The sequence below is a fragment of the Chlamydotis macqueenii genome, chromosome 3 (assembly GCF_036417535.1).
Source record: "Chlamydotis macqueenii isolate bChlMac1 chromosome 3, bChlMac1.mat, whole genome shotgun sequence".
NCBI classification, from domain to species: Eukaryota; Metazoa; Chordata; class Aves; order Otidiformes; family Otididae; genus Chlamydotis; species Chlamydotis macqueenii.
The window spans coordinates 111,417,608-111,436,980 of NC_141558.1; the positions used below are offsets into that span (position 1 = coordinate 111,417,608).

The 19,373-nt window shown below is 39.2% G+C and overlaps 1 protein-coding gene across 2 annotated transcripts in view; it reads left to right on the forward strand.

Moving 5' to 3' along the window:
- The first annotated feature begins 307 nt into the window (after positions 1-307).
- Positions 308-19,373, forward strand: part of TULP4 (TUB like protein 4) — a 125,736-nt gene continuing 106,670 nt past the window's right edge. For both annotated transcript variants that reach the window (XM_086745934.1, XM_086745933.1), the window contains exon 1: positions 308-2,599. In XM_086745934.1, coding sequence (XP_086602060.1) covers positions 2,348-2,599 — 252 coding nt within the window. In that variant the 5' untranslated portion in view covers positions 308-2,347. The remainder of the gene's footprint in view (positions 2,600-19,373) is intronic.

Below are 19,373 nucleotides of genomic sequence, written 5' to 3' on the forward strand. Positions count from 1 at the left end.
TCCTGGATGCGTTTCATTAGTTATACATGTCAATTGTGAAAAGTTTTGGGAACTTTGGAAGTGAAAAAGAAAATTTTGTAGTTCATATTTGTGTGTGTGTCAAGTGCATACGTTTGTGTGTCTGAATATTGCATGTATCTATATATAATACAGATATTTTATAGAATCCCAATATAAAAATCTTCAATCATAATGCTTTGATTACTGTAACAGTAGTCCTTGTATCTTTAAGGTTTTTTTATGGCTTATTTTATTCACTTTTTTTTTTTTGTATATGTGTGTGTGCTTTGTCTTGCAGAGTTGGAAGAATCCCAGGCATTTCAAGCTTTGAATGACAGACATCTTACAAGATTGCCACAGCTAAACTGAAAAGGCAGCTGCAGCTCTGAGTACTGGATTGAGCAAGCTGGTGTGTGCACTGCATGTACATGAAAACGCACATGTTTTTGTCATCCCGTAGACTTACTCTTGCATATTCCTGAGAGCTTTGCAGTTGATGAAAAATAATTTGAAAACAAGATGGAGCACCTTTACAGCACAAGAATCAGTAACCCATGGAAGGACACCTGCCAGTAATGTTCAACTTTCCACATGGTCTTCACGGGTGAAAAAAGTTTGCAAGAAGAGGAAGAAAAAACACCCTTTCCACAGAAAAAGCCTAATAAATACCTCCACAATCTAAATCAATAGTTGCGAGGGGAAAACAGAAGAATCCAGAGGACAGAGGAAACTGATTTTGTTATTATACAGAGGAACAATGTATGGTCTTTGGCATATTTTGCTTTGGGCTCAATAGATTGTGAATGGACTAATAAATCGTGACCATATGTTGAGTAATGATGACTGGAAGTAAATAAGTTGAGGAACTATGGGACAAGTCTGGGCATTGAACTGAGCAAACCTCGTCATCCTTCTTGAGTTAACCCAGGTCATCAAACTTGCATATTCTTTCTCCCTCTCCTTTTTCCTCTTTTCACTTGGTGTGGTATAAATACTAATGAATTGAGCTCATAAATGTTATTCAAATAAAACGATTGGAATACTTCATATGTTTCCTTCTTGTACAGCTGCAAATGTTGCGTCTGGAACTATGAATCTGTGCTGTAGACAAGCATCGAGAAGGAAAGATCCGATCAAACAAGCAAGGAAAATACCTAGAGAAATAGTGAACCCAGGAAGTCAGATTTTTAATGCTGCTTCTCTTTCTTTTTTAGATGATTATATTTCTTCCTTCCTTGAATTTTAGAAGATTTTGAAAGAGTGCTTACTTGATGTGCTTTAATTCTGGCATTTGTTTTTTTTCGGTAGGATGAAAAATCTGTGATTCCTTGTAGCAGAAAAAAGGGAAAAGTAAAGGAAAAACAGCTTGACATTTTAGCCTGTTTCGGAGGAGAGAGAACTTCATGGTTCACCTGAGGCAAACTTATCCACTTTGAAAGCTAAAAGCTTTAGAGCATTTTTGGTTCTGCTATAAATGAAGAGAGGGTTTCTTTTTCATTCGAGTGTGGCAGCAAAAATTGGGAAAGCAGGCAAGATAGCGTGATAAACAGTTCAGGCTTTGTTGGGTCTCTGGTGGAAAAAAAGTGCTGCAATGAAAATTGGATTGGCTTTGGATTGCAAAAACTTTTGAGTCCATCGGGCGGTTCAATACCAAGAGGGATTTCCCAGCTGTCCTGGCACACCAGTGCCTGCACAAGTTCGGGTCTGTTATTTCACACGGTTTGTGTGCCTTGTTTTCCCTTTATGCAATCTCTTTCAGCTTTAGCAGCAGAAATACATCAGATGGAAAAGATATGCCAGAGGGCAGCTTGGAAAAGATGAATGTCATATATATACATATATATGTATGTGCGTGTTTTTAAATCTCTGCAACCGAACTTTTGAAGAAAATCTGACTGGAGGAAATCTTAAAAAGCCTTAAGTTACTTGAAACCTACACATTTGCAACTCTTTGTCTCTGGAATTGCATTACGCTAAACTGGAATCTCAGGCTGTATAAAGATTATATCAAGTTGAGCAAAAAGATGACTTAACCATTTCTTGAGCGCCTCTTATGAAGTAGCTGTTTCTCCAAAGGATAAGTGCACCCTCACTCTACAGACTCAAAAACAAAAATGAACCTGAATTTTTTTTTAAGTGTTACTTTTTCTTAGCCAACTGCCATCATCTTTTATAAAGGAATTTTTCACTATGCATTTGGTGGATATTTATAAACACTGACCCCATCCTCCTCCCTTTCAATGATCTATCCCAGGTCAGTCTTATCAATTTAAAAAAAAAATTGATTTAAATTTTGTGCACTAGACATATTACTTTCTTATGTCAAAAATTAAAATATTTAAAAAGCATGTATGCAGCAGTGGAACATGGGCCCGTTCTTTGCAGCGATTCCAACATCCTCTGCCTCTCCTGGAAAGGGAGAGTCCCCAAAAGTGAAAAGGAGAAACCGGTGTGCAGGAGGCGGTACTATGAGGAAGGCTGGTTGGCAACAGGCAATGGCAGAGGAGTTGTAGGCGTCACTTTTACTTCCAGCCATTGCAGGAGGGACCGGAACACCCCTCAGAGAATCAACTTCAATTTGAGGGGCCACAACAGCGAGGTAAGCAAAATATGTGTTATACTTTAAAGAAAATTATAGCAATCTCTGTCTCTTTTTTTTGTTTTTTTTTTGTTTTTTTTTTTTGTTTGTTTTTTTTTGGGGGGGGGCTGTTTTTTTTTTTGTTTTTTTTTTAATTGTTTCTTGGGGTTTTTTTGAGTATTATTTCTGCTTGAAATTTGACTTCATATGTGAAGGAGCCTCAGGACTAATCCACCTGTGATTGGAGTCTGTTGGAGTCTTTCTAGTTAATTCAAGCATATGAGGCTGATGGTGGGGAGGTTCTCTGGAAATTAGTCCGGTTTTGGTTTGGTCTGTTTCCTCCTTCATTCCTCAACGTCTCCCAGTTTCCAGGCAGTTCAGTAAATGCATGTTAAGGGAGTTAAAAGTTGTGATAGTTTACTGCTTTTACACAGTGTTAAAGTCTGGCTTGGAAGAGTAATGGAAAGGCAGGGGAGTGGGAGAGAAGCTCTGCTGAAGTCCACTCGTTTTTTGGAAGCTGCAAACTGGAATGGCTTGTGGCAGGGGATAGCTGTCATCTCTAGAAAAACTTTTGTTAGAAAAAGGGGCAAATGAGACTTCTCAGAAAAATGTTAAGATGCACTGCAGTAAAATACTGTAATTTCAGAGTGCAAGGCATTGTCCTGACTACAGTGATACAAAAACTTTTCCATTTATTTTTTTTTTCTGAAAGGGATTGTCCTGGTTCTGGCTAGGATAGAGTTGGTAAAGGCTGATTTTCAGCTGTGCTTTATCATCTTCCTGGCACCTATCTCTGTGCAAAATGCTTCATGGAAAGTGCAGATGATGCCCAGTAGCATACAGAGTGTCTTGGACAGGTGTGAGGACTTAGTTTGTTTCTGCTTTTTTAGTTAGGGTACACTAGGATGTGCTCTTTGAAAATAATCTGTCCAAATGAAAGTTTTGCTCTTAGGTTAGTAAATGGAATGACATTGTATGTCCTGAGATTAAAACCAAAGATAGAATGTGTTTTTTCTTGTATTTTGTGCTACTTCCCTGTTGGACTCCAATACTCCCTTCTGAAATAAGCTGCACTAAATGTTTGTAGGTGGGTGATTTTGGTTCTTGTGTTAGCATTCGTAACAATCCTCTTTTTAAGGGAAAAAAGAGAGCAGGGGATAAATATTTAGTCTGAAACAATTACTTCCACATGCTTTGTCTATAGGCAGATGTGTGGGTGTATTGTAAATTATATAGACTTTTATATTTATAGACCGGAGATTAATTCGTGTATCTGTTTGGATCAGGTTCATTCTAAAAATTACGGCCACCTTTTCCTAAAGGGAAGAATGATATTTGAATCCAGCATTTTGTTTTGATCCATCTCTAGTTGTCAGTATAATTTTCAATTGCAAATTGCATTTTGTTTTTGAAATGTGTTGATACAATGATCACTTTTTATTTCTTCATATTTTCTTCTCTGACTTTTCTGTGAACCTGGGCACCTATTTTTCTGCTTTTGCAAAATACGTCTTGGAAACAATGGAGGAAGTGTTGCTTACGGGCATGTGAAGTCTTGTTGCCGAATGTGGAAATAACTGGCACATACTCAGAGTGGAGAAGATGCTGATGTTCGTGCTGCTCTTTGGTTTTGGCTAGTTTTGCTTTGTTTACTCAGTTGGCCATCAGATTATCTTTCTGGGTCACTGCGTTGTTGCTGTTTGCGCATCCTTTCACCTAAGAGTGATGGGCATGAGAGAGAGTCATATAAAAGGAAAATGTTCTGTTTGAATTTCTTAAATTATTTGGGCAGTTACAATATGCTGAGTCAAGCTTATCATTAATAGAGTTGTGTTTCTGTAGATAATCTTCCCGATAGCAGGAGTGTGTGAATGACCAGAACAGAGACTGACAATTTATTTCTCTATATGGCACTGCAAAACCAGTATGGTGGAGTTGTGTGGAAGGAAGAAAAGTGGCTTTAGTGCAGCTAGCTTTCTGTGGTGAGTCTGTGGCTGCTATCAGATTTTCCTGCTGGCATATTTTTTTGAGGATCAGTGTAGATGAAAGTTCGTCCTTACAAGGTGGTGTGTTATACAACTCTCTTCACCAGGCTTACTGAATGTAGTCCTTTTGTAGGAGAGTCCTACTGATTTTGGTAAGAATTGAAACTGTAATACTGGATTTGTGAGTTGTTAAAGGTATATAGTCGAGTGGACAACAAGATTTTTTTCATTAATAAACACCTTTAAATTAGTCAGTTGAAAAATTCTTTAAAAGAAAGAAAACACTGAACAGCACTGCTTGTTGCTAATATTTGCATAAGAAGTAGTAAATGTTTTGTTTTCCTGTTCTCATGTTAAAAAGCAAGTGTCCTGGTATATGTGTCTGATTAAAGCTACGATAGTTGTACAGAATGTGCCCAAAGGGATGTGATTGTCTTAAAACGGTAAGAGCCTGTGTGTTTCACTGACCAGTTTATATCAGCTTTATCATATTGTCTTATTTGCAGAAATGGTGATTTATACCTCGACATATTTTTCTCTGGGGTAAAGCTAGGGTGACAAGTCAAGTTTATTGCTTTTCTGACATACGTTGCTGCTTTAATATTAGTATGCATTCAATTATAAAGCATGAAATGCTGTAATGAAGAGCGGAAGAGGTAAAAATACAGAAGCTAAATGCTTTTAATTTGGGGTATAATTAGCAATATGCTGTGGGCAGAGCAGTACGTTGTGTTTCAGATTTAGGGTGAAAATCTGGAAAAGGTAATGTGGCACTGCTGTGCCTTAGGCAAGAATGTGAGACTATTTTTAAGTCGGTCCTGAAGGTGGATGCTAGTGATGGTTTTTTTGCAATGTTTTTATGATTGCTGAAGAGATTCGCTGAAACATTCTTTTGGTACACAGCACCTTTCTTGCCTGTAACAGCATGCCTGTAGCATATCAGAACAAATAAGACTGAAGAATCCCCAGGACTAAATTACTGACATACATATTGTAACGGTGGACTTGCATGACTCATCACATTGAACAAGAATTGAGAATGAAATGTTTTGTAGTGTGAGCCATGCTGGTGTTTTTACAATTGCTTCAAGGTTGGTTTTTAGAGTTTGGAACTAGGAAGTGGCTGACATATTATTTTAATAACAACCTGATTTTTTTTTTTTTGTAGTTTCTAAGGAGGACTATGGGGATTTTAAGCATATTCCATTTGTTCTGTAGCAAGAGGTGAAAATACTGCATTTTGTGAGAGATCTTTAACTTTGGCGTTGCATTTACAGTCCTGAATCTCATTTATGTAAGGCTCAGCATTCTAAAAATGAAAACTTAAATGGTCCCATATCAAAGGCAGAAGCAACTTTTGATGCAGAAGGAAGTGGAAATGTGTGTTGTGCAGCTATGACGTGTTTCGTGTGTTGTAGGTACACCTTGCATCTGACCTTGGGATGGGAGGCATCTCTGTGTGGGTAGGTGTGGATGGAGCAGATGTGAGTGACTGCAGAGGTGCACGGTTCAGTTTGGCTTTGGAGCATTTCCCTTGGTCTAGGAGAACAAGCTGGCGGAGGCTGGCATTCGGTGTGTTTTTTTTCTTAAGTCTGGCAGAAAGGTTAGAAGACAGGACAATGTGCCATTGTACCACGATGTGTGAATCAGCAGCCGGGGAGCAGAGATGTGATGGCCTGAAATACCTTCCTCTGCTCTTCATGTGTAAATGTAATGCTGTGCAGAAATTAAGAGTGAAATTTAGAAGTCTTTGATTTTGACCTAACTTGACTTTCCTTCGCTGCTCTGGGAACCAGTGTTAGAAAAGTAACTGAGCGCATTCCTTTTATGACTCCTATTATTTCTGTGATAAATTAAGGATTAAATGAAAAATATCTGGTCGCTTCAGCAAGGTCAGGGTTTCACCCAGTGTGACCAGTAGGCTCTGAAGCATGCCATGATGAGTACTTTTTTAATAATGCCACGAACACACTGCCTTTCAGCTTCTGGTCCCTCCTGAGGTTTCTGAGGGGAGATTTTCAAGGGGATCTGTGAAAAACAGAAAATCAGAAAAAAAGCCCAAACTTAATCCTTAGTGGGTTTCAATTAGCCTCAAAGGGATCTTCCCTTCCAGTGGAAGATTTACAGGTTGTCTGCAAATCAAATTGGTTGGATGATGCTGCTGCAGGTATTTCTTTTAATGAGTTCTGTTGTGTCGAGTGTATTAAGATGGTAACAGTTTCTGTGGCACTTGATGTTTCTTAAATTATTAGTGTTTAAAATAATGCTTTGGAGGTATATATTTTTCTTTTCACTGAGCTAACTAAAAAGACATGTTTGATATATTTAATAACATTCAGTATATTAATTGCTGGACAGAAGCATTAAAAAGTGGTGCAAGAATCTGCAAATTCTGGTGCAGTGATTTAAGTAACATGCTGAATACATTATTCAGTATGCATAGTGTTTTTTACTGTAAACATAAATTGCTCATTCATTTACATTTTACATTATTTGAGAGTCCTAAGTGCATGACTACAGCTGGAAACCCCCCCCCCCTGTTTTGTTTAGCAGAGGATTTAGAAGTATATGGGGACATAAACATATCTCAGCTGGACTGTCAAATGAATTATTTTTAGTTACAGCTATTCAAAGGAATTCTGTCCTTTAAAAATACTCAATAAGTGTTGCTTTTCATACTACATTAGCTATGGAAGTCTCTGCACAGTTCTTGGTTTTGTTTCGTTTTAGAGCGGAAGGAGGGTACAAATAATTTTTCCTGTTTTAAAAAGAAAGCTGTTCTTTATTCTCTCCACCTTTCTGAGCTTGTATGTGACAGTTCTGGGCAATTCTGGCAGAGCAGATTCTTTCCAGAAGTCTATTGCTTGCATAGGAAATACATTTAGAAAAACAAACAAACAAACCAACCTTTTCAGTAGTATTTCTTGATTTGTGGTGTTACTGGTAAGAATATAAAAAAAGAATACAGAAGATCTTTTTTGTTTGGTTTTTTTTTGTTTAAAAATATTGTCTATTTTAATTGTAGCTGGCACTTGAACCTTAAATGTGATTTTTATTATGATTCCTGGACAGAAAAAAAAACGACACCGCGTGCGAGTCTTGACAGCATGGGTACCTTGTATCAATCGTTGCCTTCACACATGGCTGGAACAGTTGTTGCTGGTGAACACTTGAGAAATCCTGAGGTAGAGCGATGCCATAATGATGCCTTTTGGCTATAGAAGCATCAGTGGTACAAGACATACACTGATATAAACTGCAGTGGTACTGCAGATCTCTCCTGCTTTTCTGTCACTGCACTCAGAAGGCAGGACAAGGTTTATCAGCAGAAACGTAATATTTTTGTTAAAGCAAGCCGGTATAATTGGAAAAGACAGACAAGCTTTTGGGCATACAAGGTTCTGAAGAAGGACTTGTATTTATGAACGCTTGCCTAGTTTTTACAACCCTGCTAGCTCATACAATGCTAAATCTGTCTACAAACCATGCCCTTCCTCTGTCCTTAAACTATTATGGCTACAGAAATACAGTGCTGCAGAGAGAGGCAGAATTCATGCTTCTGTGGGAAATGACTTGGAGGAGAATAGGTCCTGCGGCCTGCCTGGGCTGGCTCTGTTAAATTTGTATTCTGACTGGTATTGTCAGGCTTTTCTGACTATTTACTTTCTGAAAGGACAAGCACATTGGGATTTCATGCAGGCTCCTTATTATACCTTATTGAACTGTCTATTCTGCCCTTGGTGCTTGAGTGCTCTAATTTCTTAAAACAAGTGTTAGAAGAGCCAAAATACATTTTAAACCTCTTGTTAGTCTTTTTCTTGCCAATCTTTTAAACTTTTGATGAAGCTTAAGTAGGCTCTGTGGCATGCAAGAAGTGTTTTTCATAGGCTTCTCTTAAGAGAATTAGCAAAGAAAATAAATTGAGTTAGAAGGGATTGATCCCCTTTCCTTAAGGGAGAAATAGCAGTCCTGCTGCTTCCCGTTTCTGTGCCTTGTATCAGTTTGCAAATCCCCAAGGTATGGCCTGAACTGTACTGGTACGCCTTCTGTATAGTTTGTTCTCTCTCTGTGTGACCACTTTCAAAGTGTCTTTTATCTTTTCTTTATGATACTGTTATTTCCAGCCACACTCAGCTTCTGCTTCCACAAATATTTGGCCCTTTCTGTGTCTGTCTGTCCATCTTTCTCAATTGCCTCGGAATCCAGGCCTCTCTGTGAGCTCTCCAAGTTCAGCGGTGGCTTGGCTGCTCAGTGCACTCTCCGCTTTCTCAGGTACAGGGTTGTATTTGTTCTTACACAATCCTGTGGCTTTGAAGCAAACCATCCAACGTTGCTACAATTGTAGTTGAGTAATGAGAGTTGGTAATGCTGCATTGATGTGCTTCTTGCAACTTGCTTTTGTAGGTCACACATACCCAGTGTATTTCCTGCAAAGTATAGGTCATCTGCTCAGGAAGATTTTAAATGACAATTTTCCTGTTTTGCTTTAATAAGCATCTAGAAAATCATCCCTCAAGGCTGGGTAAAAAAGGAATATATGACATGAGAACAGTATTATTGGCTTTTAAACAAAACTAATCATATTTGTAAGCCGGTCATCAATGTGGGTTTTTTTTACGTTTTACCATGCTATAACATGTGGCTACAGTTTATTGTTAGATGATTCTACTCAAAAAAGTTTGAAGTGGAATCAAGCTCACCTTTATCAGAAATGAAGCCTAACCTTTTATTAATGTTAAATTGTTGAAAGATAACAATGTGCACATTTCAAGATAATGATACACCCAAGGGGTATTTCTTGCCTTTTGAATTAGGGTGAAGATACACTATTGCTCTGGGGAGAAGCAGTTGTTCAGCATGATAATTTGGGTGTTCAAGGAAAATAAATGCAAGTTTAATGATGAGGGCCTATAGATGTAGGGAATAGGTAAACTTACTACTGACAGTTGATACCTAAGCTTGGAATACGAGCACCCTCTGAGTAAGGAAGGCCACAACTCAATATGTAATCCTGGAGGCCTTGTATACGCATACATGCATACTGAACATCTGAATAGGGGAGAAATCAGCTTTTATGATAGCATTTCTGAGCCATGGTAATCATTAAGGACACTGCCTTGGTTTAAACAGTTCCCAGAGGAATTAATCAAATTGCAGATAGTCTGAACAGATAAGATACCGATTACAAACCATAAACATTTCACAATATAATTGAACATAGAGCACCAAGTAATTGCTTGTCAAGTATAGCTAGAATGTAGTAGGACAGACAAAGGAAATTTTATAGGCATTTATCCCTGGGCAACTAAAGTCTCTACTCTGATAGCAATCTTATATGAACATGTGTGAACTTCTGAGGGAGTTCTCAGTATTCTTTTAGCATTAGCAGCTTCTTTAAAGAGAATTAATCCACTTGTGTAACAAAAGTATTACAGGAAGTTGAATTGGGGAAATTTTTTGTGAATTTTCAAAAAGAAGTGCTTGTTTAAAGTTTTCAAAATAGAATTGTGATGTTGCATTTCTGGAATTATTTGACAAATTAGTATGTCGAAAAATAGTATCCTTATATATTCCTCAGTATTTTGCGTTTAAAGAAAATTAAATAAATGTAGATGACTTTACTAATGAATCATAGAATCATAGAATGGTTAGAGTTGGAAGGGACCTTCAAAGGTCATCTAGTCCAACCCCCCTGCAAGAAGCAGAGACATCTCCAACCAGATCAGGTTGCTCAGAGCCTCATCCAACCTGGCCTTGAACGTTTCCAGGGATGGGGCTTCCACCACCTCTCTGGGCAACCTGTTCCAGTGTTCTACAACCCTCATTGTAAAAAATGTTTTCCTAATATCCAATCTAAATCTACCTCCCTCTATTTTAAAACCATTACTCCTTGTCCTGTCATAACAGGCCCTGCTGAACAGCCTCTCCCCATCTTTCTTGTCAGGCCCCCTTGAGGTACTGGAAGACCACTATAAGGTCTCCCCGGAGCCTCCTCTTCTCCAGGCTGAACAGCCCCAACTCTCTCAGTCTGTCTTCATAGGAAAGGTGCCCCAGCCTTTTTATCATCTTCGTAGCCCTCCTCTGGACCTTCTCCCGCTGGTCCATGTCCTTCTTATGTTGGGGGCTCCAGAACTGGACACAGTACTCCAGGTGGGAGTAATGAAGAAAATACAGCTTTGTTTAGCCTAGTCAGAATGTAATGAAATTGCAAAGTATGTTGGATTGATTCTGCTATTCAAAAGGGACAATCTGGCAGGCAGGAGTTCACACCCCTTGCCCTAATTAACAGCAGAGTTCTCAGGTTGGTGGAAGATGTGTGTTGGTGGAGCCCGATTTGGCATTTTTGGTTGTTCTTTGCAGACAACAGACAACACTGTCTTCCATGAGATTCTCATAGACAAGCTGTTGATGTACAGGCTGGATGTGGAGACCGTGATGTGATTTGAGAAGTGGCTCAATGGCTGGGTCCAGAGGGTGGTGATTAGTGGCACAAAGCCTAGTTGTAGCCAGTGAGTGGTGTACCCCAGTACTGGGTCCAGTCCTGTTTAATATCTTCATTAATGATCTGGATGGTGGGGCAGAGTTTAATCTCAGCAAGTTTGCAGATGACACCAAAATGCGAGGATTGGATGATACACCTGAGGGTCGTGCTGCCATCCAGAGGCACCTTGACAGACTGGAGAAATGGGCTGACAGGAACCTTATGAAGTTCAACAAGAAGTGTAAAGTCCTGCACCTGGGAAGGAAGAAACCCATGCACCAGAATATACTGGCGGCTGCCCAGCTGGAAAGTGTCTTTGCAGAAAAGGACCCAAGGGTCCTGGTGGATGCCAAGTTGAATGTGAGCAAGCAATGTTCCCTTGCAGCAAAGAAGGTAAATGATGTCCTCAGCTGCATTAGGAGAAGTGTAACCAGAAGGCTGAGAGAGGTGATCCTTCCCCTGTGAGGATCTGGTGAGGCCATACCTGTAGGACTGTGTCCAGTTCTGAGGGGCTTCCCCGTACAAGAGAGACATTGACATACTGGAGAGAGTTCAAGGAAGGACCACGAGGAAGATGAAGAAACTGGAGCACCTTACATATGAGGAAAGGCTGAGAAAGCTGGGACTTCAGCCTGAAGAGAAGGCTCAGGAGGATCATGTCAATGTATATAAATACTTGAAGGGAGGGTGCAGAGAAGATGGAGCCAGGCTCTTTTCAGTGGTGCCCGGTGACAGAGGCAATGAACGCAAACTATTCCCTGTGAACATCAGGAAGCACTTTTTCACTGTGAGGTCAACTGGCTCAGGTTGCCCAGAGAGGTTGTGAAGTCTCCATTCTTGGAAATAATTGAACAGCTGTCTGAACATGGTCCTGGACAACCAGCTCTGTGTTCCTGCTTGAGCAGGGAGCTTGGACCTTCCAGAGGTTACTCCCAACCCCAACCATTCTGTGATTCTGTGAAATCTGTTTGTAAATCTCTGTGAAATCCTTTGCATCTAAACTGATGGAGCAAGATCAAGAAAAACAACTCTTGAAGGCAGGGAGGAGGTCCTAAATATGCAAAAGTGTGCAGAGAAGCTGTTCAAGTTTGGCTAAAATGAGGAACAAACTGATGTGCTAGAGGAGGCAGAGAGTATTTTTCTGAGGATAAATCCAGATGATATTCCGAGTAGTCAGACAGCTGGAGAGCATAGTCAAAATCCTCATGAGGAATTACAGGCAGAGATAATTAAAATGCAGAAGACAGTCAGAGCTGTTGGATATGAGGGTAACAAGAGAAGCAGAATTTGAGAAGGAAAATTGTCACTAAGCTGAAGAGGAGAGAAAACTGTTTAGATGGCATAAGCCGTGCCCCTTGGAAAGAAGTTCTAAAAGTGGCAGAGCATAAGTCTGTTGTAACCTATAGAAATCTGCAGCCCTGCTTAAAACAAAGTAATAAAAAAATGCTAAATGTGGACACTGAAAGATCTGACTTTTGGAGGAAATTGTATTACAAGATAGCAGTGCTCTAATTACTGAGTTGGCTCATCTGTGTGTAAAATGAGAAGATCGCAAGTAACTGTTTTGTCAAGGAGAGAGAAGGCAGACCTGTGAAGAATCCTGCAGCACCAGATCATCACTGCCTAGGATAGGTGTGTACAGGTACCTGCGTATGTGGAGGAGAGACAGGTGTAGCTGGAGTGGAGCCAGTCTCAGGAATGTTGTCCGAGTTGAGAATGACACTGGCTTTTGTGAAGCTGAGTGAATGTACAGGGGATCTGGCATTCACTGACAGTCAGCAGAAGGCAGCAGTCAGTTCCACAGAAGTAGATTCCAGAGAGGATAATGGCTGGCAGCAGAAGACAGAACTGAAGGCGGTATGGTGAGCTCCTGAAGTGAATGTCTTGAGTAGTGTCCGGGAGAGGGGACCAAGCATTGAGATCTGCAAGAGATGCTGGAGAAATTGAGAAAAAGGGAATGTTTCAGCCTGTTGAAGAAGAAATCCATCATCTGAGTAAGATGGAAAAAAGACAGAGGGTTCTTCTACCCATGGAAGAGACAACTCTCAAGCCTTTGACTTGAAAAGAGCTAAAGGAAGTTGTTTCATAGAAAATCTGATTCCACCAAAAGGAATGACTCAAGGTCCTTCTTCAGGTAGAAACACAACAGAGAGTTAAGTCAATGGAAAAGAAGAAAGGTAGAAAGGAGACTCAAATAGCCCTGACAGTTCAATTACAAAATAGTAAAAGTAGAGATACTTTTAATTTCTAGCTACCCTAATGAGGACCTTTCTTGAGGAATGACTTTATCCTTAAAGGCTGCACATGTGAAGATATCCCAAAAGGCTGTTTTGAGGATACAATGAGACAGGTTTCTGATGCTCTGTTATTGGTAAAAGGAGCGTTCATTGCATTCTAGAGAGCTTAGTTTACAAGGGGTACAAGCAAGCCTTTATGTTAGGATTAATGTAAGGAAAAGGGATCCCATTCCTTATTCTTTCCCTTCCTTTAATTCTAATTTGGTCCTGTGAAGTATTTCTTGAGCCTGGTAATATACAAGTATCTTGCTCCTAGGTTCAGAAGTATTCTGGGAGCATATAATTAAGCTGTGGTTTTTTTTCTGCTGCTGCACAGAAGTGATAATGTTAAATGCCTGGCTAATTACTAAACTATGTTGCTGTGGAAGAAGTTATGTTTGTTGTAGGGAATAGATGCTCAAAATATGGTTCCTTGAAATAAGGTGTCTGACAAGTATGCAGAGGACTGAGTTGCTAAGAGAGGCTGCAGTTTGAGAGTACCTGTCACTTCTTGTTCTGGTAATATTTTGAGTTATGCACTTAACTGCACGACCTAAATGGGACCAATACTGAATATAATGTATGAAATGGAATAACATTTGATGTTACAGTTACGGGCACAGATTGCTTTACTGTACAAAGTGAGTCGTTAGCCTAAGTTCTGTTCATCGGCACGTAAGATAAATGCTTTCTCACCTATGTCATCAGCCCATTAGAGTATGAATTGCTGTTTTTCCATGGAATGCCATCAATCATCTAAGTTTCCTTTAAATTTCATTGCATTTCCAGCATTCTTACAATTTCCAGAATAATACCCTCAATGGTTTCTTCAGATTTAGTAGTCCTTTTTACTAGTTAGGGAACCTAGACTCTGCACTCCACTTGGGAGAGAAGTCTGCATGTCATAAGCTCTCTTGAATATTAGCAATAATTATGCAAGATACAAAAATGTAAACCAACACTTGTTTGTTGAGAAATATGTATTGGAATATATGTATGTTGTTCTTGTTTGAAGGAAATAAAAAGTCTTTTGAAGCAGTGTTTCAAATTACGAATAGTTGATAAGATAAAATTTGCCCTGCTTTAAGTACGTTCTCCAGAAGAAACAAATTCAGCAGGGAGGTTAACAAATTAGGTTAGAATACTGTCATTTGAATGTATACTACTTAGGCAACTAATTATACCTTGTTATTAGGTCTTATGGCTGCTATAAAGTCATTCTGCTGATTAAACAGATTCAAATTAGGTTTTGACACAAGTTATTACGTATTATTAAAGGCCATACCTAGACCTGGAATTTCATTGGGTTAATTGTGATCATGGTTCGAGTCCCTTTGGTCACTGGATATGTGTTAAAATTGTCCTCCCTCAGCCAGCTTCTTCCTCAGTTCCCTCGGAGTGAAGTGAGACGTGATTGTGATTACACTGGCCTGGAGAAGAGGAGGCTCTGGGGAGAACTTATAGCAGTCTTTCAGTACCTCAAGGAGGCCTATAGGAAAGACGGGAGAGACTCTTCAGTAGGGCCTGTTGTGACAAGACTAGGGGTAGCAGTTTCCAAATAGAGGGAGGTAGATCTAGATTAGATATTCGGAAAAAAATTTTGTACAATGAGGGTTGTAGAACACTGGAACAGGTTGCCCAGAGAGGTGACGGATGCCCCATCCCTGGACGGGTTCAAGGCCAGCCTGGATGAGGCTCTGAGCAACCTAATGTGGTTGGAGATGTCCCTGCTTCTTGCAGGGAGGTTGGACTAGATGGCCTTTGAAGGTCCCTTCCAACCCAAACCATTCTATGATTCTATGACTGTGTTTAACGGCTGGCAGTGGGGTCGGTAATTACAGGTGTAGGTTGCTTCTCCATCCTGAAGGTCTTGAGCTGCTGCTAACAACTAAAATGAGCCACCTTTTGCCTGAGATGGCAGAGATGCCTCCTCTAAAACTAGATGAGCCTAAAGTACCATTTGAGGCAAATACATGTAATTATGTTTCTGTACATATATAATATTTTCATGCATGCCTCATTTCAATTTTAATTGCTCTTTCTGCAGCTTTGATGCATAATTGTGGCAATAATCAAAACTTGTTTGTAAGACTTGAAGGACTTCAGCTTGTTTGTATGACTAGAAAACATCACATAAAGAAGTTGTCTTTTACATTCATGTATAAAAAAATGAAAGAATTTGTAATACATATTGTCAGATAAAATAAATTAATGTAAGTAATGCTATTGAAAAAATAACAGCTGTAGAAAAGTTCTGTTCCAGAGAAAAATAAGCTAATGAGAAGCTAAATCATTTGATCTGGGGACCTCATACAGTCTCCTAATGTTTCATGCTTTGCTTTCAGATAGCCTCATAAAATATAAACCAAATGTTTTATACTGAGCTGAAAATTCATTTGGAGCTTGAGAAATGTGCAAGTAGATGAGACATGCCATAACATATGATACTATTTTAAATGAGAACATAGCATTTTTTTTAATAGTAACCTTTGAATATTCTTATTTTCCAACTAACGGTTCTTCAAATCTGTTGTGAATAGGCATGAATCACATACTAACCGAGGGAGTAGGCTTTCTATCCTTGTATTTTGCCTATTCAACTGTTTTGTTTTTAAAAAAATGATGTCTGCTTTTACTATGGCTGTTCATGTGCTTACAGTGTTTCTTTCCTACTAGTTCCCTACTTTAGTGCTGTGATTATTCAGATAATCCCTATTTTAGTGCTGTGATCATCATGTCATCAATGATGACAATAGCTGAAACTAAACTAGAAACACCTTTATGATACATGTACCCAAGATGAAAAATCTTGCTGTGCACTAAGCATTTTGTTATTTCACCTGAGATACTTTATCAAGTATCTGAGCGTGAGACTTTTGTACTGAAATGCCCAGAGGTTTAGTTACAAGTGTATTTCCTGTCTGAAAACAATAAGACACAGACATAAAAGATTTTAAACTCGATGTTTTTGGGCAACTGTTACTTTTAATTTTCTTGTGGACTTTACATTTCTAATCTTCAGGACAGAAATTTGAAAGCTTTTTAATACTGAAGGTATTCTTGTTTCTTAGGTTTTTTTTTTTTTTAATTTTAAATTACTGGTGCAAATAAATAGTAGTACCTGAATTGTTAGCTTTATTTCTACTCACTCTCTAGAAATGGTAAACTTAGAATCATAGAATGGTTTGGGTTGGAAGGGACCTTCAAAGGTCATCTAGTTCAACCTCCCTGCAAGGAGCAGGGACATCTCCAACCAGATCAGGTTGCTCAGAGCCTCATCCAGGCTGGCCTTGAACCTGTCCAGAGATGGGGCATCCGCCACCTCTCTGGGCAACCTGTTCCAGTGTTCTACAACCCTCATTGTAGAAAATTTTTTCCTAATATCTAATCTAAAACTACCTCCTTCTATTGTACTGTTGAAAATTAGATAATTTTGCGTGAGGAGCATCCATTAGTATTTTTACTGGGATTATTTTATTCAAGCAGGGTTTTTACTAATTTGATGTAGGGATCTAATATGTAATTACTTACAGGTTAAGTGGTAGCAGGGAAAGAGCTGAGAATTTAGGTAGAAGTGGGAATAAGCAGGCCCTGGGGAACAGGACAGCCTGAAGGGCCGGGTGGGGGTTTGGGACTGTTTGGATGTGAGACACGTGAGACGCAGGAGTACCTGGAAGGGACAGAAGGCAAAGAGAGGACAGGCCTGCCTGTGGCTTTTCTAATGAGACTTTCTACCAGGCCCTGGGGTTGGACTTGTGGTTCTGAGCTCCTGAATTCTCCTTGATTCATAACCATCTATCAACAGTGGTCAAAATATTTTCATCCTCTGCAGTGAGTGATCCAAACCAGAGATGACAACTTTAATAGCTGTTAGTTAAATGTAGATAGTAGATATCAGTCCTGCTCATTATTTTGTGGATTGATGGTGGATGTCAGCAGCAACATGTAGGTTTTTCCTATTTCTTTCGTAAAGCTTGAGCAATTTGTCAGCCAGCCATTGTGTATTAGAGAGAAAGATTAAGCTATCAGAAGTTATGAAATGTCAGCGTTACCTACAGTTGATTTACCGTGTCAGTTCATTTCTCTGAATGTGTTGGTGCATACATATTATGATTCAGTTTTCAATTACCCAAACACATAATTTTTTTTTTTGACTCCTTGGAATTCTCTTCCCTTCAGTGCCTGCATGGTGCCTGTGGATGAGAGAAAGTTGCCTAACAAACTCTGTATTACTTGTTTTGGAAATCAATAAGTGTGCAGTGAAGGGCATGAAGAAATGTGAAGTCCTGTGGTTGAGGCAGCTGAATGTTGCTGTGGATGATGGGTTTTTTTTTATTGAGCCCTTCACCATAACCAGGATGTATTTCTCATTTTTTGTGTAATGGTAGTAATCGTTTACTATGTCTGGAACTGTGAAGATGAATTAATTAATTTTTGTTAAATGCTCAGATACTATAGTTCTACATAGGTAGCCAGGATTTCCTGGTCTTAAAGCATTTGCTTTTGTGATTCTGATCTTGATATTCTTCTGGGGATTTGATTTCACAAGCCAATTTAAAAATAAATTTTCATGACTCATTTTCAGAGTTCGTGAGTAATATTTGGCCCCACAGTACGTGGGCACCAATGCAGTGTTTTTGTGGTATCCATCTAGCTAATCCTGAGGGATTCCTTGATGGACAGCATAGCTAACTTCAAAACTTGAGACTTCAGCAGTCAGATTAAGGGGATTTTTAGTTGTGTTTTACATGCGGCTCATTGTGATTCAGTCAGTTTGTCAGCTTAGAAATCACCTGTTTGGTGCTTCAGAACAAATGTAATGATGCGGATGGTGCCCAGAGGATGTATAACACCATTTCAACCCAAACCATTCTATGATTCTATGATTCCTGTTAATGGGAGGTTTTAATAAAAGAGTTCAATGTTGTTGATGAAAACATTAGAGATGTTAGATCTAACTTGTCCTGTTGAGCTTGACTTTTAAAGTGTTCTCAAAACATTCTGTGATGTACGGGTATGCTGCGGTGGTTGTTAAGACTGAGAATCACAGGCATTTGATTGAATCTGAAACATGGTTGTGTGACTCCCTTGGGCAGGCGTGAAAGCTAGAAGGTCAGTTGGTACGTGGAGTGAAGTTTCTTATTGTCAATTAATTCCAGAGTCTCTTAAGAAATGCAGAGAATTTATCAGCAAATTTACTGTATACTCGCCAGTACTGCAAAATCAAGCTGAGCTTTTACTCCTCTCCAGTAAACAAGGGGTTTTAGGTTAATGTAGGTTAGCTCTCCTGTACCGTCTGTCCAGCATGGTATCTCCAGTGGGTTTAAGCAGGTATAATGGAATGAAATGTTGTATTTATGAGCAAAGAGACTCTCTTGGATGTGAAGGCAACAAAAACATGTAATCTTTTCACTTTAGTGTGCTAACTCTGTGATGTTAACTTTTTATCTTGAGTATCAGCAGAGGTGAGTTTTGAATAAACATGGGGACCAAATTTATTGAGTAAACAGTTGCTACCATTAAATATATTACCCTTAAGGCTGCATTTTAAAGCCCTTACGTTGCCAGAATGAGGCAGAGGCCCATAAAATGCCTTACAGAAGGTGTGTGAACTGTAGCAGAGGCTTCAAAAGGGGGTAAAATGTCTCTTTAAATGCCCTTTATGCTTCCAGGTGGTTGCAGAGGATGCTTTTTTTTGGGTTCACTGTCCAGTATGATGATGGTTAATTTTCAAAATTATTTTTACAAGTGTTCTTTAATAGTGACAATTCCATTGTACTGTGCTGTGGCACTCGTGGGTAACTTCTGTCAGTACAGATCTAGCTACCATTCTTGTGAAATCAAACTTTTCCTTCATAATTTTCCTCAGTAGCAAAAGATGGGTTATTATTCTTTAAATATTTGTGTGGACAGCACTGGTTTTGGTGGAGCATGTTAGATTATGTAAAATATTAACCTAGTCTGGTGATAATGACAATTTTAATTTGAGATTTTTTACAAATTGGAAGTAGTTGAACTTTTTAGCTTAAAATAGAATTTTCAAAAGCCATTTT